Raw genomic sequence first — 25,781 nt, 5'->3', positions numbered from 1 at the left:
CAAGAACAGCCAGGTGGTGTCACTGTGCCAGGAAAACGCAGGATGGATCCCAAACACCGCCGTCGCCTCCCAACAGACATGGCCAGGGCCTCACCCCTGGACACGTACCGCGTGATCTCGCTGGCAGACTGGTCCTCCGGCTGGATTTCTGAGGTGTCGCCGTTGTTCAGGGATTCGCTTAGGTTGGCGAGGGAGGTCACTACGTTGGCCAGTGTGCCCAGAGCGCCCTGGCTTGTTTCAGCCTATTGAACAAACACGGTGACATTAAACACGAGGTCGCTCCCACAGGACTCGGGCCAGGGAAGGCGGTGCTGGCTCAGCAGCTGGCAGGGACCGACGGGCAGCGCGGGGACCCTCTGCTGACAGACCAGTTTCCTGAATCTTGGTGGGAGTGGTCACCCAAATCCATATGTAACACGACAGCGGTGCAATGACGGGAGACACAAACGGGCCTTCGCTAGTCAAAACGCTAGTGCTTCAACGGACACTATCGAGAGAGTGGTAGGAAAAACCACAAGATAAAAGACCACGGAAAAAAGAATGCTTGCAAGTCCTGCGTGCCACACCAGTTTAGTGGCCAGAGCCCCCAGAGAACTCTGAACTGAACAATCCACGGCGACCCAACTCAAAGACGGACGCAGAACTTGAAAAGGCGTTTCTCCAAAGATGAATGGCCCAGAAAACACGTCACTGGAAGTGCCAACCAAAACCCCGAGGAGCCATTTCACGCCCAGAGGGCGACAATCAAGACAGTGAGGTGCGGGGACAAGGATGTGAGAACTCGGCACCCACAGACGGCGCTGGGGGGACAGCAAGCTGGCGCGGGCCCTGGGAAGCAGCCTGGTGGTTCCTCGGCCGTTCAGACAAACCAACCAAGAGTCACCGTCTGACTAGCAAGTCCACTCACAGGACAGTCCAGGCCCCGACTGACGAATGGGTAAACACGAGGTGGACGACCACAGAGCGGCTCCCGCCCCCTCCCTCCTGTGGCAATGAGGAGCCCGCTTCCGGGCCCAGCGGCAGACGCCACACCAAGTCGAGGAGGCCAGCGTGAAGGCTGCGGTGCACGGCACCTGCGAGCCAGGGAGTCAGATGCAGGCTGGGTGGCGGGGTCTGGGAGGAGGGGACGCTGGCTTCACGGGGTGTGTGGGGTTCCTTCTGGGATGACGAAAATGCCCCGGGATCAGTGGCAAGGATTGCAACACCACGTGAAGGTAATAAAATGACTCTGACACACCATGGGGACGCTACGGTGTGTGAATTACCTTTCGATTAAAAAGAGGCCAAAGACAAATAAGCTAATGTGTGTCCACACAACCGTGTGTCTTGATGGCAAAACACACTGGAATCAACAGCAGTGTCCTAACGCACAATGACTAAGGGATCGCACACCACACACGGGATGTGGCACGGGGCTCAAGGGGCCTTGCGACCGCAGGGGAAGTGAAGCTTCAGGAAGGGTGGGAGCAAGACACAACTGAGCCTCCTGTACTGATGTCAGCGTCCTGGTTGTCCCTGTGCTCTGGCTCCTGGTGATGTGACCACCGGGAGGACCGGGTGGAAGGCGCCGGGGCCATGCGATGGCGCCGCTGATTGCAAAGCGAACGCCTATTTCTGTTACCAGGACTCCAACGCAGGGGTGCTGAACCAACGGGCCACAGCTCCAGCCCCTTTCGTTTTTATTTTGAGGCAGGGCCTCGCTGCGTTGCTGAGGCTGGTCTCAAACTTGCCATCCTCCTGCCTCAGCCTCCCAGTCTCTGGGATCACGCCCAGCTAATGCAAATTTTTCTGAATGCATAATTATTTCAATGTAAAAAATTAAAAACAGAGCAGCGACCTCTAGGTGCTTTGCTTATTTTATTACTTGCAGAAAACTTTGGAGGGGGTTCTTATTCCATTTCATGGAGGAGGAACAGGGCAGGATGGGAGCTGGGTTCTCTTAACTGCGTTAATCCACCTGGCGCTCACAATCATTCATGGTCTAGGGACAGCTGACAGTTAATGCTAACCAAGAGCCTGTGTGTGCCAAGTGCTCTACACCGGCAACTTCCTCTAGTGTCCCACCCGCTCCATGTAGTCGGCACTGAAGGACAGCGAGGTGTCGGGCGGGGCCTGCGGCCATGACGGGCAGGGCTGGACTGAGCCAGGCCACAGTCCCAGCCTTGGCTCCATCTCGGGCCATGCGTGGACGCAGCCGAGAATCCCCAGTGGTCTCGAGTGTGCAGGGACTTGGGGCCCCACATTCACCCTGCAGTAGCCACCACTCCAGATGAGCAGGTGAGCTGTAATCCACCAGTTCACAGCAGGCTCACAGTCACGGCTCCAAGTCAGGAAGCTCAGAGCCCAGCCTGAGGACCAGAGGGACAGGCAGCAACCCGGGCCAGCCACGGGCTCTAAAGACTGCCTTCTCCCCACAAAAGAGGATGTGCCTCATTTACCAAGTGTCGCGTGAATGTGCACATGGACTGATGGGGAGGAAGCTGAGGGCGGCAGCCATGCCAACACTCCCAGTCACCAAGGGGCCCGTGTCACCGCTGTCTTGCTGCGGCCTCCCCGGTACTCAGCTCACATCAGGAAGGAAGCACTGGGTCCCCTGCCTGGACAGGACCCTCTCCCTGGTCATCTCCACAGGCAGAGCCTGCTGTCCGCCTCTTGGACTGACAAGCACGTGCCCACGGTTCACGTCTCCATGGCCGTCAGCCCCCTCCCGTGAACTTCCTCTGAAAGGCAACTAACAAAACTGGCGGGGGCTTTGGCAGAAGGCCTTCTGAGGTCAGGCAGCTGCTTTCTCAGCAGGCTAGTGTATGATGCCGTGTTCGAGGGCAGGGGGACCTTAATGGAGACCAGAACCAGAGGATGTCCAGCAACTGCAGCCTACACTCTGACGTGGCAGGACCACCATGACCAGCCAGCAGCATCCCTAGAACAAATCCCAGGAAGGCTGTGTCGGGACAGAAGCAAGCTGAAGCGGAAGGCCATGCTTTCTACATGTCCCTGCAGGCCAAGGAGAGGGACAGAGAGGCAGCCTGCTGCCAACAGAGGAGAGGAAGCACGAGGAGAGAACGTCACCTTGGAATCCGTGGCCAGGAGAACCGTACCATCCTCACGTATCAAAGGCTGCTGGATGTTCACAAGCATCCCTGGATCAAGAAGACCTGTTTGTCTATTTAAGACATAAAGAAACCCAGAGTAGCTTCCAACACGTTATGCACAGTGCGGTCATGCTGCGTACCTGCCCCTCCACGTCTGCTAGGCTAGCTCACAGGAGGCAGCTCCACCTCGGCTTGGCACCAGAGCCAGCAGCCCTCTTCTCGGCAGGGACGTGCAGAGCCCGGTCTAGAGCTCGAGGCGGACAGCACAGCCCCAGGCCTGTCCACCCTGACTGCACCACGCTAGCTCCAGACAGTCGGCAAGGCGCCCTGACTCCAGCTCTCTGCACTACCTCCTGGATTCCTTATTTCCCCTCTTTCCGTCCCTTTTAAAACAAGTTTGATACATTACATTAAAAAGAATCTACAGATTAACTTGCAGCACCAGCTGGGACCTCACCTCGCCTAAGACCTTTTGTTTACACTCAACAAAGTCCAAATCCTGAGTTAGCAGATGACTGCCTTCCTACAGGAACGAGCCCTACACTGCAGGACATCATCAGAGCCCCTGAGACGGGAGGAGGACCCCTCCTGAGCCAGGCCTCCCCAGGGCGGGGCAGGCCACCCCCCTCTGACCACAGTGCTGCCCTTTGAGAACAGGGACTGACCTTGCTCCATCTTTGTCGGCCACAAACGTGGGAGTGGCTATCAGAGGACTTCTCAGGTCTTTCCGGATGTAGATTTTCTCCGTTGAAGCAGCACAGTTGCTTGGTTTCTCCCGCTGCACATCAAAGGGCTTCCGCTCACTCTGCACAGCTTCAATGACAACATACTCACTTTTAAAGATCCACATCGACAGAAGCCACGCCCCTCACGGCAACGTCAGGCTTACTCCCTCGGTCAACCCGTTACTGCAGGAATAGGCTTGGTGCTAGATTGGTCCAGCCGGGTTATCACAGTGGACTCTTCAGCCAGAGGAAAGGAGGACTCAAAGCCAAAGAAGGCCGCTCACAGCCAGAGGAACACACGAGCGCTCTGGAGGACAGGTGCTGCCCCAGCAGGACACCTGCGGCCCTCTGGGATTACGAGCAGCACTTATGGCCAGCAAACTGGACCCTCCCATGGGAAGAAAAGCCCACCTTAAAACAGCCCGCAGCAGAGGGACCGTCCCAAACCAAAGATCCTGGAGCCTGATTTCCAGCTCCAGCCTGAAGTGCTCTGGCTAACTGCTTAGTGGCATCAGTTTTATATCACAGGAGTCATTTCTGCCTTCAGCACCTAGTGGAAGGACAGGTGTGCCCGTCACTAGCCCATGAACGTGTCTTTTTTTAAAGCGAGACAAAACCCAGAGACTCAGAGTCAGATATCCTGCTAACCCAGCTGAAATTCAGGTGGATCTTCCCCCACTACTTCTTTTTAATTTTGTTACTATTATTTTACTTATTTTTATTTTCTGTTTTGGTTCCAGCTGGATCTTGAATTGAGTTATGCCAAGATGGCCAAAAAAAATGATCTGTCATTGTTCCGAGCGATAAATACATTCACTGCCAGGAAAGGACAGCTTGGCAACGGAGTGGCGTATTCATTCACGTTGGGGAAAGAGCACCGTCACTGGGTAAAATCAAAATGCCAACATACTTTCTGCCTAGAGTGGCAAGTTTTTGGAGAACACACTTCTATTTGTCCCCAGTGACTTCTGCTCTTCTCCACGTGTAGAAACGGAAACGCCTGTCACCCTGAAAGGCAGTGGCTGTCTTCCTAGGAATCCTGCGGAAGTGAGACCCACGCAGCTCCTGGCCAGGTGCACTGTCACCTGCCTCTGCTGGGAAGGAAGGGCCCAGGGCACATCGCCCTCCTGGCTTTCTCTGACGCCTGGACTGGACCCTGGTCTTCCTGTTCTCACCGCTTGGAAAGGACCGAACCCTGCACTGACTGGTTCCTGTCAACGAGGACCTGGCTTCGGAATTCCTGACCCTCAAGGTCTGGCCACAGGAGCCGAGTGGAGGGCTTGGGTCCGCCCGGCTGCCCCACGCCCAGGGGCAACAGCTGCACCCAGGAAAGCGCGGGGCTGTGGAAACACAAACTCGTCTCATTCGCTTCCCAGGAGCAGTGGGTCAGCAAGGCAAGGGCCTCTGGCTCACAGGCAAGGACCCTGGGGCTGAAGAGGCTACATGGTCCCCAGACCCGAGTGCTGGTGGAGCAGAGCTGTAGCCTATTCGCTCAGCCCGAGCTCCTGCGCCCGCCATGCCACGGGAAGTGACCAGGTCCAGCGGCACTGGCTCTGGACCTCTGGCCCACCCAGAGCGAGCCCAAGCGGGCGGCTCGTTCACTGCGCCACTCACACTCCATCTTCATGCCCATCTCCAGGCACTTCTTAAGCCGGCAGAACTGGCAGCGGTTGCGGTGGTGCTTGTTGATGACGCAGTCCTGGTTGCTGCGGCAGCTGTACGTCAGGTTCTTCCTCACGCTCCTCTTGAAGAAACCTTTGCACCCTTCACAGCTGACGGCCCCATAGTGACGGCCTGCAAAGAGAGGAGCCAAGGGTCAGCCCGCAGGCCGGACTCGAAAGTGACTGGAGAGCGACGCTGACAGCCCGGGGGTGATGGCGGCCCGAGCATCAGGCCATGTCCTTCGTCTGACTCTAGTCTTTAAAGCAGCCTTGTGTGGTCGTGATGGAAAAACCAAGGCGCACACAGGCCGCTTGATGGCTGGCAAATGCTCTCGGTCCACAGGGACCTCGTGCGATGGCCGAGCTCCACACGCGCTCAAACGCGCCCGGCCCTCGCCTGCGGACCTGGGCTGCAAAGCTGCTCGGAATGCGGCTGCCGTCGGGAGCTGCGCACGGCAGACCCGGCCCCAGCTGCTTGGCTGCCGGGGTCCCATTCCGCTTTCCCCGGCCTCCGGAGCGTAGGGAAAGGAGGCGCAGTCAGCGCTCTCACCACTGTGACCAAGGCCCTGGCGACAACTTTAGAGGAGGAAGAACTCACGGGGCCGAGGGTTTCAGCAGCCTCAGTCCACAGACAGCATTGCTCTGGGCCAGAGATGAGGCAGAAACCCAGGCGAAGGGTGTGGCTGAAGGGAGCAGAGACTGCTCTCCAGGGACCACCGCCAGCCACACCCACCACCCAGGTAACCAAGCGGATGGAAGCAGGACCAGGCCAAGGCTCCCGGGCCCAGCTGCTCCACCTCGCCCCTCTCCTGCCGTTCCACAGGTGAGCTGTCGAGGGACACCTCCGATCTAACCAGCGTCAGAAGGTGACCAGCTACACAGACCCTTCCAGGAACACAGAGCGAGGACACGCCCTACACACCATTTCCTAATCTTGCCCACTTCAGCATCTCCAACCGATGGCCGTGAAAAGTGGCTCCGTTGGTCACCCTTCCACGTTCACCAGGCACACCGCGCAGCCCCTCGCCGTTTGCTCCGCATACTCTGGTTCTGGCTGGTTGAGGTAACCCCATTCCACAGTCGCAGTGCCGGGGAGGACATATTTACAGGCTTGTCATTTATGATGGCAGAGGATCCCGCTGTCCTAAGTCTAGCACGTGGCACTGTTTCTCACTTAACCCCCAGTCCTGGGGACTAAACCCAGGACCTTGCTCATGTGAGCTCCGTCCCCAGCCTGCGAGGTGGTCCCCAAGGACAGCTGTGCTGGCTTCCTCTGTAAACACTGCTCCCCCCGTCCAGTGCATTTCCTCCAAGTCGCCCCCTCAGTGACATCTAGGACCTGGAGACGGGCACTGGGCCCTCGGAGCTCGAGGAGGCCTGACGGGCACCCTTGGTTACGTTCCTGCTTTTGCCGGCTCTGTGTCTGCAGATGCCTCTTCCTTGGGAGCAAGGTGGTGGGGAACAGTGAGCCGGGAGGACAGGCGTGCCTGGACACTGATGGAAGACGGGCCTGAGGAGAACTGGGACACTGCAACGGACGTCTGGAGAGCGGGGACCAAGGGGCCATCAGGACCGGAGGCTGCACTGTCTACTTGCCCTCTGGGGCAGCTGAGGGCCTGGGGGAAGGGCAGGATGGGCAGGTTTCCAGGACAACGGGTGGAGCAGAGGCTGGCACCACTAGCAAGGAAATGGTGTCACCAGCGTGGAGGGAAACTGGAGCTTCTGGCCTTAGATGCGCGCCTGGGCCATCTTAAGAGGCCTGCTCCAGCCTCCTTTTAAAAAAAAAAAAAAAAACAGGACAAAGTGTCCAAAGTCCCTGTGAATTTTGTTGCCACAGAATAAAGTGGAACCAAACAGCCCGAGAACTAGAGCCCGCGGCCCTGCTCGGCTGGACTGTGCCCTGAGCAACACTTCTCGTTCCCAGCTGCCGCCTCGCCAGCCTCCTGTGGCTCCCCAGTGCTAGCGAGCTGAGGTCCACCTGTGGGGCCAGCTATCTTCTCCAGTCTGCCCTCGCCCCTCCCGCAGCATGGACATCGGGGGTACACATTCTCCCCGGGACCTGGCTCTACTAGCCGAATGCCCACCTCCTCTGCCCACACGCTGCTCAAGCACCAAGGCTCCAGAATCCCACGCTTCCTGATCCTCCGCTGTCCTGGTGGCGGAGGTGTGGAGGAAGACGGTGGTGCCCGTGCAGACACGCTGACTGGAGTAAAGCAACGCTGCCTTTCCTAGAAGCACGTAATGCCGGACGCTTGAGAGGGTTCCCAAGGAACCGTTCCCTTAACCAACACTTCCCTATCCCGCCTGCCAAGAACAGTCAAGGAATAGTCTCCCTTTTTTGGTGCCAGGGGTTGAACCCAGGGGCTCTAAACCACTGAGCCACGTCCCCAGCCCTTTTTATTATTTATTTTGAGACAGGGCCTCACCAAGTGGCTGAGACCAGCCTTGAACCTGCGTTCCTTCTGCCTCGGCCTCCAGAGCCACCACTGTGCCTGGTCCAAAAAATAGTTTGACTTTTCCTGCTGATCTAAGAAACACTGAGAGACTCCATGATTTACGTCGCCACCCCAGTGAGAAACACGCAGTTCACTTGTGAAACCTGCAAACCTATGAAAATGTTCTTTCTGAATAACCACTGCCCCACTCATGACAGCAGACCCTGCTGCGGGTCCGTGACATGCGCCACCAGAACCTGGTGCACCTACCCGAGGCTTTGTCGCCACAGACCACACAGTACTCCACCACCTGGGGCCGCTGGACGTCTGCCTTCCCCAGCAAACGCTCCACAGAAGCAGAATCCGTGACGATCTAGGAGAAATCAGCAAACAGTGATTGCAAACCCAGTCTCTAGGCAAACTTCTGTCAACTTCTAGCCTTGGGTTTCTAAGCACAACGATCTGGAAAATTCCAGCCAATAACTTCGCCCGACACTAGATGGCCCTGCTGCTCCGCTGACCTGCACCCTCCTGCGGTGGCTTCAGTGACCTGCTCTTCTACCTACCATCACGAGACTGGGGGCCCTTGAGGAGGCGAACACGGATGCTCCAGTGACGGTGTTCATGGTTCCGCCAGCTGCCTCCCAATCCCATGGAACAACCTCAGTGTATGCAAAGGGGGGTGTGGCTCAGAGGGCAAAGGGTTACTAGTGAAATCGCTGGTTCCCCCATTGAGGCAGCTCGTGGTAGAAGGACTAGAACACGTGATCCCGAGTTGGCTGGCTGGACACCCTGCCATTTCCCCCTCAGCTGTAGGTGGCTTTCTAGGTGGTAAACAGTGCTATCCATTTGGAAGAACACTAACCGATAATCAATATGAGAAAGTGAAAAATAGCTTTCTGAGCCCGTGATAAGTCTTTGAATGATTTGCACGTGGTGGGGACAGAACACAGAAGTCATTAAGTAGAATCATCTCGTGAAACAAGCAACAAAATCAGTCAGCCTTTCACAAACAAGGGGTGTTCCAAACAAGCAGGGAGGACTTCTGGCTTCAGACGATCATTACACATTCTGGGCAGGAAGGATGAGACAGTATTTACCAACAGCAGTACAAGCTGTCTCAAAAATAGATTTTTCCTACACTGATGTCCTGAAACCAGCTCATCAGAAAACAACCTTCTTTCCTAAGCTTCTCCATAGTGCAAAGTCCCCACCCCTCCAATGTGAATTCATATGTTACTTTTAATAATCAAAGGGTGGAAGCAAGCCAAGTGTCCACCAACAGATGAAGAGACACGCATCTTGCAGTGTACACAGGGCCTACTGTCCAGCCTTGACAAGGAAGCAGGTTCTAAGGCATGCTACCCACAGACAGCCCTGAGGCGTTCTGGCAAGTGAAATGAGCCAGGCACGGGGACGGACACCGCATGGCTCCACGTCCATGAGGTGGGTATCCAGTCAGCCATCTCAGACAGATAAGTAGGGTGGTGGTTGCCAGACGCTGGGGGACACGGGGAGGTTACTGCCCAGTGGGCAGAGAACAGGCACTTCTGAAATATCTTTGCGCTGGAGCATCTGTGTGCAGTTCCCAATGGGCACAGCTTCAGTTTGGGAAGATAAAGAGTTACCGCCGGGCCCGTTGACGCACATCTGTAACCCCAGTGACCCAGGAGGCCGAGGATGGCAAGTTCAAGGCCAATAACTGATGAGACCCTGTCTCAAAAAACAGAAAAGGCTGGGGGCGGGGGGTGCAGCTCAGTGGTAACACACTCCTGGTTCAATTTCTAGTACCAAAATAAAGTCACAAAAAAGGATGGAGGTACAACACTGTGAATCTATTTAATGCCAATGAACACCCAGAAGTGGTAAACAGTAAACCACTTTTTCTCTTTTTGTTTTTTTGTTTTTGTATTGGGGGTTGAACCAGGGGCACTTAACCACTGAGCCGCATTCCTAGCCCATTTGTGTTTTATTTAGAGACAGGGCCTCACTAAGTTGCTGAGGCTGGCTCTGAACTCGTGATCTTCCTGCCTCAGCCTCCTGAGCCACCGGGACTAAGGTGTGCACCACCACACCTGGCTTAAACCACAAATATTAAAAAATAAATAAATATGAGTTCCACCTTGACCCTGACTAATCACACTCTGAACTTGGCTATCACATGGCGCTGACCTTGAGTCCATTCTAAGCATTGGGTTTGGAGATTCGCTGCTGCCAACCTCGACCACCTTGCTCTCCTTCCTGCTCCAACCCATCCTGCCTTGCCAGAGCAGGGAGAGACAGGGCAGAGATGGGGACTCAAGAATGCAGGTCCCTGAGCCAGCAGCTCACAGGAGCAAGAACAGAGGGGACATCTAGGATCAGGTCTGATAATCTGGCCAAAGCAAAGCAAAGAGCAAGAAGTTAGCGCCTGGAGTGGTCAGCCCTGGGTGGTTTCAATAAGGCCTTTCAAATAAGGCCAAGGACCGCCACCCTGTGAAGATGGACTCTCCGTGGCCTCAGTGCCACTGAACTCCTGGCTCAACTTCCATCCCTTCTCAGTGTCACTGGTGACCACTTTCTGGGCCTTTCCACTAATTTGCTGGTTTTCTGCTTTAGCCAAAGCAGCAAACTGCCACGTGTGTAAGTCTCCAAAGGCCTTTCCAGGGGTGGATGTGACTCCCAAGGCAGAGGTAAGAACAACCAGGAACAAGTTCAGTAACGGAAGCACTGAAGCGTGGCCCGCAAACAGGCCTTACCTGGATCCTGCCAGGCACGAGGTTGTCCGAGTGGTGAATATGAGCTGCTTGGCGCTGGAGGTCTCTGGGGAAGCCAAGGATCACCTTCCCAGTGCCAGCTCCATCTGGGCTGGTCAGGATGAACTGCTGCTTGGAGGATCCCGAGGCGTCCACTGCGGTGACTATCTGGATCTCTGTCCTGTCTGCTGGGTCTGTCACAATCTGCAAGACAACACAGTTTGTGGGACCTGTCACTCGGAGGGGCACTCAGAAGCGGTGACTGACTGCCAAACGCAGGTCCTTAAGCGACTGCTGGTCTACAGTATTCACCAGTTCATGCAGCAGCAACAGAAATAACGCAACAGTGAGTTTTTACAAGTGAATTTGCACAAAACTCATTTTATGTTTGGATTATAGCTTTAGTATTTTTAGAATTAAAATCCTATCATGAAATTAAGTCAATAAATGAATGATAGGTTTACCTTACTTAAACTCCAGTGCTGGGGCTGGGGCTCAGTGGTCAAAGCGGTGCTCAGCACGTGTGAGACACTGGGTTTGATCTCAGCACCGCATAGACAATAAACAAAGGTATAAATTTTTTTAAAATCTTCTAGTCCTGGCTTAAAAAAATATGGCCAACTCTAACTCTTCGAAGTGTTACTGACACATGAAATGTGGAATTCTGGGGATGAGTCACTTCCTGAGCTCTCTAAGGAGGGACCACATCTGACTCCGGCTGTCTGGCCAGGGCAAGACAAACTGCTGCGGGTGCACTGAAGGCAGCAGGTGCCGACTGGGGAGCAGTCCCTGACCCGGCTTCTCTGGGGCTCCACACTCAGGCGCCACGGCTGCCGATCCTGCATCTCCCCAGGGGCCTTGCGCCACTGCACCCGTCATGATGAGCACGGTTACTTCGGCACGAGCGACCTCCATTATTCTTACTCCCGAAGTGGAGGCTGCGTCCTGCTCTCCCCCAGGCTGGGTGTCCACGGCGTGGGGGCGTGGGCCCCGCTCCCTCCTGACACCGGCAGGCCCGCATGCCAACTGGGTTTCTGGGGCTGCAGCTGCTAGGTGTGGGCAGGGATGCGGGCCAGGGCTCTGCTGGGCCTCAGTTCTGCACGGCGAGCACCTTCCCAGGCAGGGCTGGCCCCCTACCACTCTGGACGGACTACGAAACGCTCAGCAACAGCGTGACAATTGGTTCGCCAACCGTCCAGTGTGGAAAAAATCAGATGAGCTTGGTTGGTTCAATACCAAAATGACGTACGCAGGAAAAGACCCCTGTCCTAATAAGTGTCCACCGAGGAGCCACCATGTGATCAGGGCACTACTCTAGGTGCACAGGGGCACAGAGCTGCCGCCTCACGGAGCCACCTTTATGGAGGGGAAAGCAGAGCGATCCTACGGTGTTAAAGAAGGTCGTGGTAAATGCCACAGGATGCTAAGCAGCAGAAGCAAGAGCAAGTGTCCTTGGGGAGGGGGCGCGACGCTTGAGGGCAGCTGTGCGAAGACACGGCAACGCCTCTCAGCAAGTGGCGGGCATCAGGGCCACCTGGTCCCTCAAGGAACCGGCTCCGGCCAACGAAGGCACCTCATACACATCGCTCTCACCAAGGAATGGTGTGGGACAAGTGGCCGTAGGCCCAGGGCCACGGTGCAAAGCCCGAACGGGGACAGCAGATGGGGGGTGATAGACGCGGAGAACACGGTGACCTCGCTTCCAGTTGAGGCGTTGAGGGACCCTCGAGGCTGAAGGACAGTGCTGAGGAGGGAGTGGACAGCCTTCAACTGTCACGGCCGACGGCACAGCTAGAGTCCCCCACCAGCCTAAAAGGAGGCAGGAAAGTGCTGTGGAGGAACCTCCTTTAAAAAATGCCTCCCTGCCCAGCGCTCTGCTGAAGACCCAGCCACGGGCTGCTGGCACGTGCCCTCGGAGCCCCGCGGGAGGGACCCCAGCTTAGGGAGACACAACGGCCTCTGGAAGGTCCTCACCCTGAGACCTGAAAGCCCAGGGTCTGACTTCCGCTTTCCATCTAGCAATTCCGTCTCCATCCTAAACTGTTTTCCTCCTAAGAAACCAGAGTCGTGTGCTGAGACTGAGGGGTCTTCAATAACCAACTCCAGCCAGGCCTTTGCTGGGGACGTTTTTTCTATGAAACGTGTCGTCATGGGCCCACATCACAGTGTGCACCACAGTGCGAGGTGATCGCTCACAGGACGTGCTGTGCTGTGGCCCAGCTGCCCAGAACGCCCCATGGCACGTGGCTATAGGATGCAGACAGAGCCAGCGCGGCCCAGCACAGGGAGCAGTCTCCTCCTGCGGGTTCCTCCCCAGGCCTGAGGTGCCCGCGGCAGAGCCCAGGCAGGGCGGGGCGTGGGAGGGACTGGTCAGACAGACCAGGGCTTCTGCTGGCTGCACATGGAATTCCAGAGCACAGAGGGTTCCTTTCTCCCTTTCTCTCCTGGCCCCCCAAGACTCAGGCTCCTACAAGCTCAAGAATTACAATGTTTTCAATCTTTTATTTCAGCTCGCCCTCCATCACATTTGCATCTCCATTCAAGAGATGACCTCCAAGAAAAAAAAACAAAGCGCAGGCAGAAACCAAGATTCCCCCACGGCCTACGGGCGAAGACCTGGCTCAGACACGGGAGGGTGGGCTCCCGCCAAGGAATCCCTCCTGAGGGAAACCAAGTCCCCAGGGTGTGCCGTGCCTGTGAACGTGCCTTATTGGGGAAACATGGCCTTTGCAGATGAATCAAGCACAGGTGAGATCACAGTAGACTAGCATCCCTGTAAGAAGGCCGTGCAGCCAGAGGCATGCATGCAGGGGCATGCATGCAGGGACGCCAAAGGGCTGCTGGCAGCCACCAGAAGCCAGAGAGCAGGAAGCCCAGGAGGAGGGCCTGCACAGCTGTGCAGGACACCTTTCCGTTGCACAGGTCACCATATGTTGTGGTGACTCGTCATGGCGGTCCTAGGAACCATTTAGCACAAAGAGGGAAACTTGAATCTCACACTCCCTGCCTGTGAACGGGGACACGTGAGGGATGTCCCGTTCTCTGAGTGATTTCTATGGCCCTCCGCAGCTTGGCCACTCAGAGCCGACAGAACACGTGGTGAAGAGGTGAGTTTGTTCCGACGTGACTGATGAGCCACCACCTGAGCTGGATTCAGACTGTGCTCATCTCCGCACCGCTTCCTCTGTGGGCAGCGCTAGGGCACGCAACACGGTGTGACCCTGTGGGAGCCCCTCGAGGAACACCCGGCCACCACTCGGTCCCTCACCAGACGCGCTCTCCCGGCACCTCCCGGAGCGACTGCAGGGCTTCTTCCCGGTCCAGCGCCACGTGTCTTACAGCTGGGTGCTGTAGCCACCTGCAGCTTTCCTGGATTCGTTGCTTGTTTTTAAATGTGGTACCGACAGTCCGAGTGTCGTGCCACTAACCCTGGCTCTCCCCACCAGTCCTGTGGCTTCTGCTGCATGATTCTGTGTAGCATGTGGGAATGTTCAGGAGCACACGTGTCACTTCCCCAGCGCTCACCTGGGACCCTGCACCGTCCTCCACAACAGAGATCCAGAGCTGGCGGGGAGTTTGCCTGCAGCTGCCAACAGCCCACTAGCCACTGGTAACTTTTAATGTCTTAAAGTAGAAGGAAAAAAGTTGTCACCATCTAAAAATTGAGTATTTCCCATAAGATTCAGGTTCAGCGTTCTCCTGACAAACTGGAGGAAGCCCTGGCCATGCTGGGCCCAAGTGCCCCACGGCACGAGCTGGCTGGAGCTGGGTGCAGTGGCCGCCCCTTTAGACGCAACCAAGGTCCTCTGGTTCACCTGACCCTCGCTTGGCCTACCTCCTTCGCTGCTGCCGGGGCCCATAAGTACCCGAGTCTGTGATCCTGAGACAGGCTCTGCAGCTAGAGACCTGAATGGAATTCTTGCTCTATCACGATGCCAACTGTATCAACCTGGATAGCTACACAGCCTCTGATGTCATGTTTTTACGAAACAGAACAACTAGGGAAATGCGATGATTATGTGTGGAAGTATCCGCTATACTACGAAGAGGAGCGATCGTGGTACATCGCGTAATGCAATGTGGGATGGCAATAGAGACACAGGCACCACCAGGACGAACAAGTGAAGAAGCCAGAAGCAAGTCGCACATCTCGTATGTTGGCATTTGTAGGAAATTCCCAAGAATCAACAAGTCCCGGAGTCAAAATGCAGACTTGAGGTTCCGGAAGGCGACAGCGAGAAACTGCTTAATGGGCACAGGGGCGATGAAGTGTTTTGGGACTAGACAGCGGGTGTCTGCAAACCTTGCAAAACACACTAAATGCCATGACTACACTTTATATGATTAGCTTTACCTTATGTAAGTTTGCTGAAAAATGTTATCTGCAGGCAAACAGATTTGTTAAGAATGTATACAATTAAACTCAGGGTATCAACTGAAAGTCACTCAGATGAAAAAGGGATGTAAGAGGAATGTTACAAATTGCTCATTCAGAACCAGAGAAGGCAGAAAGAGAAGCTTCTGGCAACTAACAAAAACCAGTTCCAGAGCTGGATGATATTAATCCAAGTATATCAATAACTTTAAATGTGAATGATCTAACACATCAATTAAGAGAATATCAGTTGGGTAAAGAAACTCGACTATGTTACCTATAGAAATCCCATTTTATGTATAAAAACACAGATTAAAATAAAGGAATAAAGATGTAACACATGAACACTCATTAAAAGAAATGTGAAGTAACTTAATTTTAAACAAAGTAGACTTCAGAACAAGGAAAATATCAGGCTTAAAGGGGTATTACATAATGAGAAAGGGATCAATTCTCCAAAAAGGTGTAACAATCTTAAACATGTATGCACCTAACAAAACAGAGCATCAAAACACACAAGGAATGTGACCTGGGGTATATAGCTCGACAGTTTACTATTTGCCTAACATGCAAATACTGGGTTTGATCCCCAGCATGATAAGCAAAAGAATCTGGGTTGGGGGGGGGGGAGAATGACAAAATTGCAAGGTGGAATGAAAAAATTGATATGCTTGGAGACATCAATGCCTCCCCATCATCAAGGAGGCATTAAACAAATAGATGACCTGAATAGCACTATCAATGTGGTATGATTACCATTTATAGAACATCCTAACACCACTATTCTTCTCAAGTTTCTGTGGATGGAACATTCGTCAGAGAGCACAATGTGGCACACAAAACAAAGTTTTAAACTAGAAATCATACAAAGTGTCTTCTCAGACCTCAACGGAATTAAGAGTTAGAATCAGTTCTAGAAAGAATCCCCAAGTATTTAGAAATCAGAACACACTTCTGAATCAGTGTGAGTCAAAGAAGATGTGTAAAGAGATCTTATTTTTGAACTCCACGGAGCTCACAGCAGAGTCTTGACCATAGATACTTCTTTGGGAGTCACTGGTGTATAATGATAGGCAAAGCCCTGGGCTCAGCTGGAGTGAACCAAGGAGCAAGGACGCCCAGGATATGGAATTCTGAGGAACTCCAACATTTACAGTCACACAGAAGAGCAGCAAAGAACTGCAGCCAGTACCACCAATGCACTCCATAATTTTTTTTTTTTTTTTTTTTTTAAATAAATGGTCCTTCAATGTTTTCTAAACATTAACCTGGTTTCTCTCCTACAAAGCAGGTACTTAGCTGATTGGCTGATCTGGGTCATTTAACAGTGGTGATTCTAGAAAGACTTATTATTTTAATATATGCATTTATCCTTTGGTTCATAAACTGTGCTTAAATAATCAGAATCACATATACTTCTCAAAAAGTCTGTGGGTTGAAAAGTAAATGGAGTGGGGCAATGTAAGGATGGGACAGTTAACTTTTTTAATACATAAAATCTAAGTAGCAGCCTCGTTACTAAAAAAATAATTTTTTGCTTCTATTTTTTTGTTTTGTTTTGTTTTTTGACATTGGGGATGAAACCCAAGGTGCTTTATCACTGAGGTTAATCCTCAGACCCCCCTTTTTAAAAAGTTTGACAGAGTGTTTTGCTAAATTGTGGAGGCTGGCCTCAAACTTGTGATCCTTCCACCTCAGTCTCCCAAACTGCTGGGATTACAGGTATGCAACACCATGCCCAGCAATTTTTATTTTTATATTTGGAGATACATGCACACATATATCACATACACATGTATGTACATGTGTGTGAGTAGATATCAAAAGTGCAAAATTTGTACAGCAATGACATTATTTCATTTGGCAAACTGACAAAATTAGAAAGTATAGCATGGTGAGGCACAGTGGCATGTGCCTACAGTCCCAGCCACTCAGGAGACTGAGGCAGGAGGATCCCGAGTTCAAAGTCAGCCTCAGGAATTTAGCACAGACCTAAAAACTTAGTGAGACCCTGTCTCTAAATAAAGAATTAAAAAGGGCTGGGGATGTGACTCAGTGGTTAAGCACCCCTGGGTTCAATCCCTGGTACAAAAAAAAAAAAGTACGGCACAATGCACATTGGGCTGGTGGGAGTATAAACTGGGACAACCTCTCTGGGGGCAGTGTGGCAAAATGGGGTCTCAAGCGAAATGGGAAGTCTGATTTGCACCATATGGAACCATCCTCAAAACAAAACAAAACAAAACAAAACAAAAAGCACTTAAAAAGAGCAGGAGTAAACAAGAAGCAGGCAAGTCAACACTGTGATGTATTCTCACGTGTCCCTGCAGACTTACAGGACAAGACTAACTCTGGAGGAATGGAGGCCATATGGCAACGGCACTGTCCCCTGGGCAAGGGCTGTGCCACCCCGGGAGGAGAAAGGCTGCTCCTTTTTCATGCCTGCAGGCAGGGTGAGGCCTCACTGCACAAGTATTACCCGCTCAACACGCACCAACGGGACAACTCCGCTAAGCCCCGGAGAGCAGAGTGGCGAAAGAACCAGCAAAGGGGAAGAGAACAAGCAAAGCAGCTCAAAGAAGGGACGTGCAGGAAACAAGAGCCAGAGGAGTGGGAGGAGGAGGGGAGAGGGCGCAGCTCCAGGCAGACCCAGCGCAGGAACAGGCGCTCTCCCCGGGTGCCTGGGCCAGCCTAGGCCTTACCCAGGGGACACTCAAGTGCACAAACTCCATCCTCCTCGGCCCCCAGCGCCGAACCCAGGTCCTTCGCCACGGACCTTCACCTAACCCTTTTCTTTTACGTTTTGAGACAGGCTTTCACTCAATTGCCGAGACTGGCCTCACACTTGTGAGTCCTCTGCTCAGCCTTCCAAGTGCCTGGGATCACAGGCATGCACAGCGCGCCAAGACACCAAATGTAGAAAGATACATACGCATATATTGCCCAAGCCCTTCCTTCCTTCCTCCTTTCTTTTGTGGTGCTAGGGTTTGAACCCGGGGTGCTCTACCTCTGCTACTGAGCTACACCTCGTCCTTTTAAATCTGTGAGACAGGATCTTGCCAAGTTGCCAGGCTGATCTTGAGCGGAACCTCCCCCTCAGCCTCTCAAGCAGCTGGGAGTACAGGCGTGCACCTCTGCGCACGGTGCGATGCCCTTCTAGCCAGATGTGATGGGAACCTCGGAAAGTAGATATGAGTAAATGCATTTTACAGACCCAAACAGAACATCTTCCCGATCCTCTCCTGAAGATCACCAACTTGAAAACGGAGATGGAGGACTATTTCAGGAAAACCTCCAAGTCCATGGAGAGGGCAGGAGGAACAATACCAAGTCTGACCCAAACAGGGAGAACCGGCAGAAGCGGGTGCCCCGATTATTCCCAGCATGTGAAACTCAGTGTAGTACACATTTTTCTTTTCATTTACTTTCATGGCTTTAAAAACCTGAATTACAAAAATTAAATCCCAGCCTGACGTGCGCTGTCCTCCATGGCCTCCCAGGCTCCTGCCCTGCCCTCAGTGTCCCCAAAGCCTTCAGAGCCGCTCCCCCACCTGGGGGCTGACGCTCAACCTACTTCCTCGGAGCCTTCTGAGCCATCACAGTGACGTGGACACAGGCTCTGCTGCAGTCAGATCACCCTTTGCTGCCTTGCATAACTAGATACATTGTTCTTGGGTTGACTGCCACCTTGATTATTATCAGTTCTAAAAATAACATCAGTCCTGGAAAAAAATACCTCAAGCCCTCTTTACTGGGACAACTGAGGAAAATCTGGAATATGGAGCATGGACCAGGTAATGGCATGTTTCGGTATTAAATCGAATTTTGCTAACCGTATTGTGAGGATGTAAGAGAATGTCACTGTCCTTATGATGAATCCAATGCACAGTCTGTTTCTCAAATGGATCAGAAAAAGTACTCATTTAGAATGTGACAGCAAGGAACTGGCGAACCTGAGTGGCGGGCACAATGAATTTGTATGTACTATTTTTTCTAAGTTTGAAATTATATAAAAATAAAACATTAGCTGGGCACAGTGGTGCCCACCTATCATCCCAGCAGCTCGGGAGGCTGAGGCAGGAGGATTGCAGGTTCAAAGCCAGCCTCAGCAACTTAGCAAGGTCCTAAGCAATCCAGTGAGACCCTGTCTCAAAAAAAAAGGGCTGGGGATGTGGCTCAGTGGGTCGAGTGCCCCTTGGTTCAATCCCCAGTTAAAAAAAAAAAAAAAAAAAAAAATTAAATCACAACAATGTGCTGGCTCCCTACAGCTTTTCAGGCCTTAGTTCACCTAATCCTTTCACAACATTATAAGTTCTATTAGCTCAGCACTGTACACCTACGGGGTCTTGGAAACTTTCCCCAAGTCACACAGCTGAATGGAGACACAATTTAATCCCAGATCTGTACATTCAAAAACACAGCTCCTACCTGTTGACTAGCCTGCTGTCCTTTAAAAATACAAAAACAAAACCAAAAACAAAACAAGAAAAACCCTTCCCTGTCTACCTTGTAAGAGAAGCCACATTTGGGGGGGGGGGGGGGGGGGGAGGGACGCGGTTCTAAGACCTGTTACTCATGAAAACATCAAAGATCCTCCTCTCTTCCCAGGCTAAGGAATGCAAGGTTTATCGCCGAAGCCCAGGACAGTGATGACAACCTCACTGGGATCACCAGCACTAACTTTGAGAATCCAGAAAGCAACCCACAACCTTTATTTTACTTTTGAAAACCAAGCCTTCAAATAGTCAGCTAAGCAGCACTCGGGCATGTCCAAGTTTACTGACCGCTCACACTGGGGCAGACTGTCAGTTACATTTGGTAAACATAAAAATCACACCCAGGGATTATCTTCCCTAGAAACCGCAAGCTCAGCACCAAGCTTGGGAAGAGCCTCACCGTACAGATACAATGGGGTGCTAGAAACGCCTAAGGAAACAGGAAGCTCTTCTCCCGACAATACAGAGGACGTCCACCACTCTCTCATACACACTGAACACTGCAGTCCTCTGGGGCAACCACGGCATCCCTACCGTCGTCCCCATGATTTGAAAACGATGTAACAGTTAAGTGCACACAGGAAGCTTCTGTCCTGGGGTAGGAGAGTGGGGATCTAACACCTGCCGCACACAACTGGAAAGGAGCAACCTTCAGTCATCATCAGCAATCAAGAACAAAGTAAAGAAAAAGTAACAGCTCTCCGAAGCTCCTAACCTGGGCAAACTGCAACACCCCATTAGGGTCTTCTTCATTTCCAAAGCGTTTCCAAGTGCAAACGAAGGGCTTCTGTATGATATAGCCACTATGTAACAAAGACAACAATATTTAACAACTCATTTCATTTTACACAGCAGAAACATTTTCAGTTCGTAATAGGAAGAGTCCATAAAATCTCTGAAGAGTAGGCAAACTCTAGAATTATCTAGTTACTGTCTAATAATGTTTACTGACACCGAGCTCAAAATAAACCATACATGAAAGCAATCCTCTGAGTCACTCGAATCCCCCGCCCACCGGTACCTCTCACGTTCACGTTGTGCAGCCGATGTTCTGCCTGCTGCTCAACTCTCTTCACAGGTTTTGATTTGGCCTTTTGGTCCGGCTTGATGCAATGACACGCATCTTTAATCTGTCACCAGTATATCATCCCTTCCTCCCGGCTTGTTGCCTACCTTCTCCTTGAGTGAAACAACATCCAGAGGGCCAGAGGCAGGCTCAGAGCCCTGGCCCCGGGAAGTTCCTAACAGTCCGTGAGAGCGGGCCCCAGTGATCAAGTGTAGTTCGCACACCGCGACACTACTCCCCGCCAGGCCCTCCGAAGCGCTTCACGAGCAACATCCCGTGGATTCCTCACATGAACCTGTGAGGCAGGGACTATTATGCACGTGCTGCAAACAGAAGTGTGGTATTTGAAACTTAACTGCCCCAAATAGAAAAGACCACCAGGGACCCCTGCCCTGGAGTAATGCACACTCCCTACCAATTAAGTGATAAAATGCTACTTTATCACAATAGTTTGAAATAACAATTTAGACTTTTTAGAGATAAGTTAAAAGGGCTGGAGGGTTAGCTCAGTGGTAGAGCACTTGCCCAGTCATGAGTGAGGCCTTGGGTTCAATGCCCAGCACCACAAAAACCCTTAAATGAATATTACATTTTCTTTCATTTTTTCCACGGACAAGGTTGTACTGTACTTGACGCCCATCCCGAGGCAGGTTTGTTTCTGGAAAGGACTCGGGGGGAGGCTGCCGGGTCCCTGGCAGGTGGCTGGCCTGGTACCTGAATGCGCTGAGGTGAGGCTACCGCAGAGTCGGTGGAGATGATCTGGATGCGCGGGGAGGGGCTGGTCATCCCTGGAGATTCCGGCCGATAGGTCTGCGGACGTGGTACCTGTGGGTGAAATCAGAAGGGGGTTCAGAAGGTCGCCCAGGGGCCTGAGGACCATGCCTCTTGCTTTTGCTGTGACAAACGTGCATCCTGACGTGTCAACAGGACGACAAAGGCAGCACTCAGATCTGCCACAGGAATGGCCCAGAAAAGACAGCCTTACAACAGCTGTTCTAATATTGAAAGTGCAAGGAAAAACCACCGAAGTCTTCAGTTTTGCTCTGCCCAACCTTAAGAGAGCTACTAAATTAACTTTAGATATGCTCTCTGAATTTTTTCATCTGTCCACGCCAGATGTTTCTAGAGAAAGGCTCTCAACAACACTGCCAGGGACGCAAGAACCAGCACGACACAGAACTGGAGGGATCAGTGTGCAGGAAAGGGCCCTGCCAACCTTCCGGCCCCAGGGGGATGGAGTTAGGAAAAGCCCACCCGGATCGCCAGGACCTGGAAAGTAGTCAATACCTACCCAAGGGCAAGGGTCAAGGTGCTGAGTGGTCACCTGGGTACCTTGAAGTGAGACAGTATTATTTTCCTTGATTAAAAGTATGTCGTGAACCAGTACCTTAACAAACTTCCAGAACATAGGAGAGAATATTTCCTAACTCATTCTATGAGGCCACTACTACCTGATACCAAAACTAAACAAAGATACAAGGGAAAAAAAAATACAAAGACCAATATTCCTTATGAATATTGATGTAAAAAAATCCTCAACAAAAGAAAGCAACCAAGTCCAGGAGCATACTAAGGATTACAGACCAGGATAAGTGGGGTTTATGCAAAGAACTCAAGCTAATGCAATGTATGAAAATCAAGCAGTTTCATATACCATATTAAAACAAGGACAAAAGCCACATGGTCATGTCAACTGACAGAAAAGGCATTTTGACAAAATCCAACACCCTTTCATAAAAGCACACAATAAACTAAGTTCTCATCTTAATAATAGGCATCTACAAAGAAAGAAAGAAAGAACAAAGAAAGAAACCTTTCCCCCAAGATGACCTTTCCCTTTCCCTTCTTCACTTGCATGGGGCGTCCACTGGAAGTGCCAGCAGGGCCATCAGGGAGAGGGAAGGGGAGGGCAGGGCACGCGGGCATCTAGATTGAAAAGGAAGAAGAAACCGGTGTGCAGATTAAATCACTTTATATAGAGAAAAATCTTACATAACAACAAGTAACAAAAAACTTAGACCTGGAAAATGAGTAGAAAAGGTTGCAGGGTACAAGATCAACACACACCACTGTCACTTGTATTTCTACACATCAGCGACGATCTGAAATGACATTAGGTAACCAATTTCACCGACTGTAAAAGAATGAGATATTTAGGAATACTTTTAACAAAGTAAGTGGAAGGTCCATACTCCAAAATGTATAATCCATCACTGAAGGAAATCTGAGACAACTTAAATAAATGGAAGAAATTTGTGCTTATGGATTAGAAAAGTTAAAACGCTGGTGATAATACTCCCAAACTGACTTTCAAAATTCAATGAAATCTCTACCAAAATTCTGTAAGCTCCTTATTTTATTATTATTATAATTTATTTATTTTTGGGGGGGATTCATATATGCCAGGCAAGTGCTCTACCACTGTGCCACATCCCCAGTTCTTTTAATTTTTTGTTTTGAGTCAGATTTTGCTGACTTTCCTAGGCTGGCTTTGAACTTGTGATCCTCCAGCCTCAGCCTCCTGAGTAGCTGGGATTATAGGTGTGCACCACCACATTCACCCTCCAGGTGCTTTTTTTGCATAAACTGACTGGCTGACTGTAAAATTTATATGGAAATGCAAGGACCTCAAAATAGCCAAACAATCTTGGGGCAGGAGGTGGTGGAAGCAAAGTTGGAAGACTCACACTTCATTTCAAAACTTATTACAAACCTACATTAAACAAAACCATGTGGGATCCAGAAATTCTATTTCTGGGCAACACATCTAAAGATTTAAACCAGTCTAGGAAGGCACGTGTGCACAGCCACGCTCAGCGTCACATTATTTACAACAGCCAAGTCATGGAATCAACCTACATGTCCACCAACAGATTAAGAGATAAAGACAATGTGGTGTGTGTACACCATGTAATATACTATTCAGCCTGAAATCAGGGCTGTTGTTTGTGACCCGAATGAACTAGAGAACATTATGGTAAGTGAAATACACCAAGCACAGAAAGAGAAATGCGAGTTCTCCCACGTGGACTCTGAAACAACTAAACCTACAGAAACTGTGGGTCGGGGGTTACAGAGGCTTGGGATGGGCAAATAGGCGATGCTCAAAGAACATAAACGCTCTCAAGTTTATTTTTGAGATGTACCTCACAGCACAGTGAATAAATCAATAGCATACTGTATGGCTCAAAATTGCTGAAAATAAATTTCAGTAAATCTCACAATTAAAACTAAGTGTTTATAACTCATTGATCAGGGGCATGCTAACGACCCCCACGCTGTACTCATAAATCCTCATTCTTTATAACCCACAAACACACGAACTTATCAATTGTCAACTGTACAACTAAAAAAACCTCATCTCTGTTATAAAGACAAAAACCAATGGGAAAGAACACAAAACTCAGAAATAATCGGCTCACACTGCCCGTTCACATGATTTGGGGAGGGGTGCTGGGATTTAACCCAAGGGCGCTTTGCCCACACCCCAAATTCTTTTTTGTTTTGAGACAGGCTTCTCACTACATGTTGCTGAGGCTGGCATCCAACTAGTGATCCTCCGTCTGAGCCTCTCAAGTCGCTGGGATTACAGGGCTGTGTGTACTGGGGGGGCAGGGACGACTTTAAAGACATACCTTCAAAGTTTTTCTCTCTTTTAGATAAGGCACTCCAGAACCAGGAATACCAGCCAAAATCTCTGGGCATTCTGGCCCACCCTCTTTTCAGGTGACCTCAATCAATTTTGCTCATTATAATACTAAATTCTCCACCCAGGAGGCGGTCTTGTAGCCATTTTTAGAACATGTTACCCCATGAGAAAGCATGACCTTGAACTGAGCATGCGCGGGACAATGTGCCCCACCCTGACATGTGACGTGTGATGACCAGTCTTTCCTGCACAAATAGGCTTGAGTTTTCCTCACAAAAGCCCTTGCTTTCTCTGCTCAGGAGGTGCCACTTTGAGAATTTCTCTCTGGCGGTCTCCTTACTTGCTACGAGTAATAATCATTTCTCTCCTGTGTATCTCCTGGCTTTGTAACCTACTGTATTGTGTTATGAACAGGCAGAATAGTCTCTTCCAACCGATGGAGATGAGGCGACTAACATCTAATGAGAAGGATGAACTTTGGATCCTACCTTGCACTATATATAAAATATTAGCTCAAAATGTATCAAAGATCTAAATGGAAGGAGTCAAAAAATTACAAAACTCTTAAAAGAAAGCAGGTATAAAACTGAAATGGAATAGGCGATGTTTTGGGGGATGACTAACCAAAAGCTTAACTTAAAAAAAAAAAAAAAAAAATCAGATAACTGGACATCAAGAAAATTAAAACTTTCATGTTTCAAAAGACACCATTAAAAAATAAAATAACCCACAAAGTGGGACTAATTCGTGAAACCTTATATTTGAAGCTACATCATACATTAAAAAACTATTAAAATTATTAAAAAGAAAAAAAATTAAAAATAGGTATAAGAGGGGCTGGGGTTGTGGCTCGGTGGTAGAGCACGTGCTTATTTAGCATTTGTGAGGCCATGGAGTTTGATCCTCAGCCACCATGTAAGAAATAAATGCATTGTGTCCATCTGCAACTTAAAATTATTTAAAACAAATAGGTAAAAGACATTTTTCTAAGAAGATATATAAATGACCAATAAGCATAGGAAAAGATGTTCAGTATCATTAATTATTAGGAAAATTCAACGTCAAAGTGACAAGGAAATACCACTTCATATCCACTTCCACTATAATGGCTACAAAAACAGATGGGACAATAATAAGTGCTGACGTTCCAATGGATGGGCCCGTCAACCCTCCCACACTGGCGGGTAGTTTGAGAGGAATGAGGGACGCAGAGGACACTGCTACACTCAGAAGACCCATGACTGATAAACCGCTGGAATGCAGAATGAGGAACAAACTTGTGGATGTCACACTTCAAGCGCAGTACCTAAGAAAATACATAAAATGGAACGTTGTCAACATTATAAAACTTTCGCACTTAAAGGGACAATATCAAAGAATGTGAAAGAAATTTATGGATCGGAAAAAATAATTAGTAAACTACATATTTGATAAGGGCTTGTATCCAGAAAATATAAAGAACCCTTGTAACTTAGGAACAAAATAATCGAAGAGACCTTCCTTCAGAGAAGATAGACAAATGGCCAGTAAGTAAAGGGCAAGATCAA

General features: G+C 50.6%; 1 protein-coding gene across 1 annotated transcript in view; it reads right to left on the bottom strand.

Moving 5' to 3' along the window:
- Nucleotides 1-25,781, bottom strand: part of NR2C2 (nuclear receptor subfamily 2 group C member 2) — a 64,668-nt gene that overhangs the window by 8,585 nt on the left and 30,302 nt on the right. Inside the window, 9 exon segments of the mRNA XM_079122553.1 lie at nt 109-242; nt 3,070-3,163; nt 3,758-3,905; nt 5,432-5,611; nt 8,184-8,286; nt 10,652-10,680; nt 10,683-10,728; nt 10,730-10,852; nt 21,300-21,410. Of these exon segments, the coding sequence (XP_078978679.1) occupies nt 109-242; nt 3,070-3,163; nt 3,758-3,905; nt 5,432-5,611; nt 8,184-8,286; nt 10,652-10,680; nt 10,683-10,728; nt 10,730-10,852; nt 21,300-21,410 (968 nt within the window).

Source organism: Sciurus vulgaris, assembly GCF_902686455.1.
Source record: "Sciurus vulgaris genome assembly, chromosome: 19".
NCBI classification, from domain to species: domain Eukaryota; kingdom Metazoa; phylum Chordata; class Mammalia; order Rodentia; family Sciuridae; genus Sciurus; species Sciurus vulgaris.
Note: the sequence above shows the minus strand (reverse complement) of the source record. Positions and strands in the feature narration are given on the sequence as shown.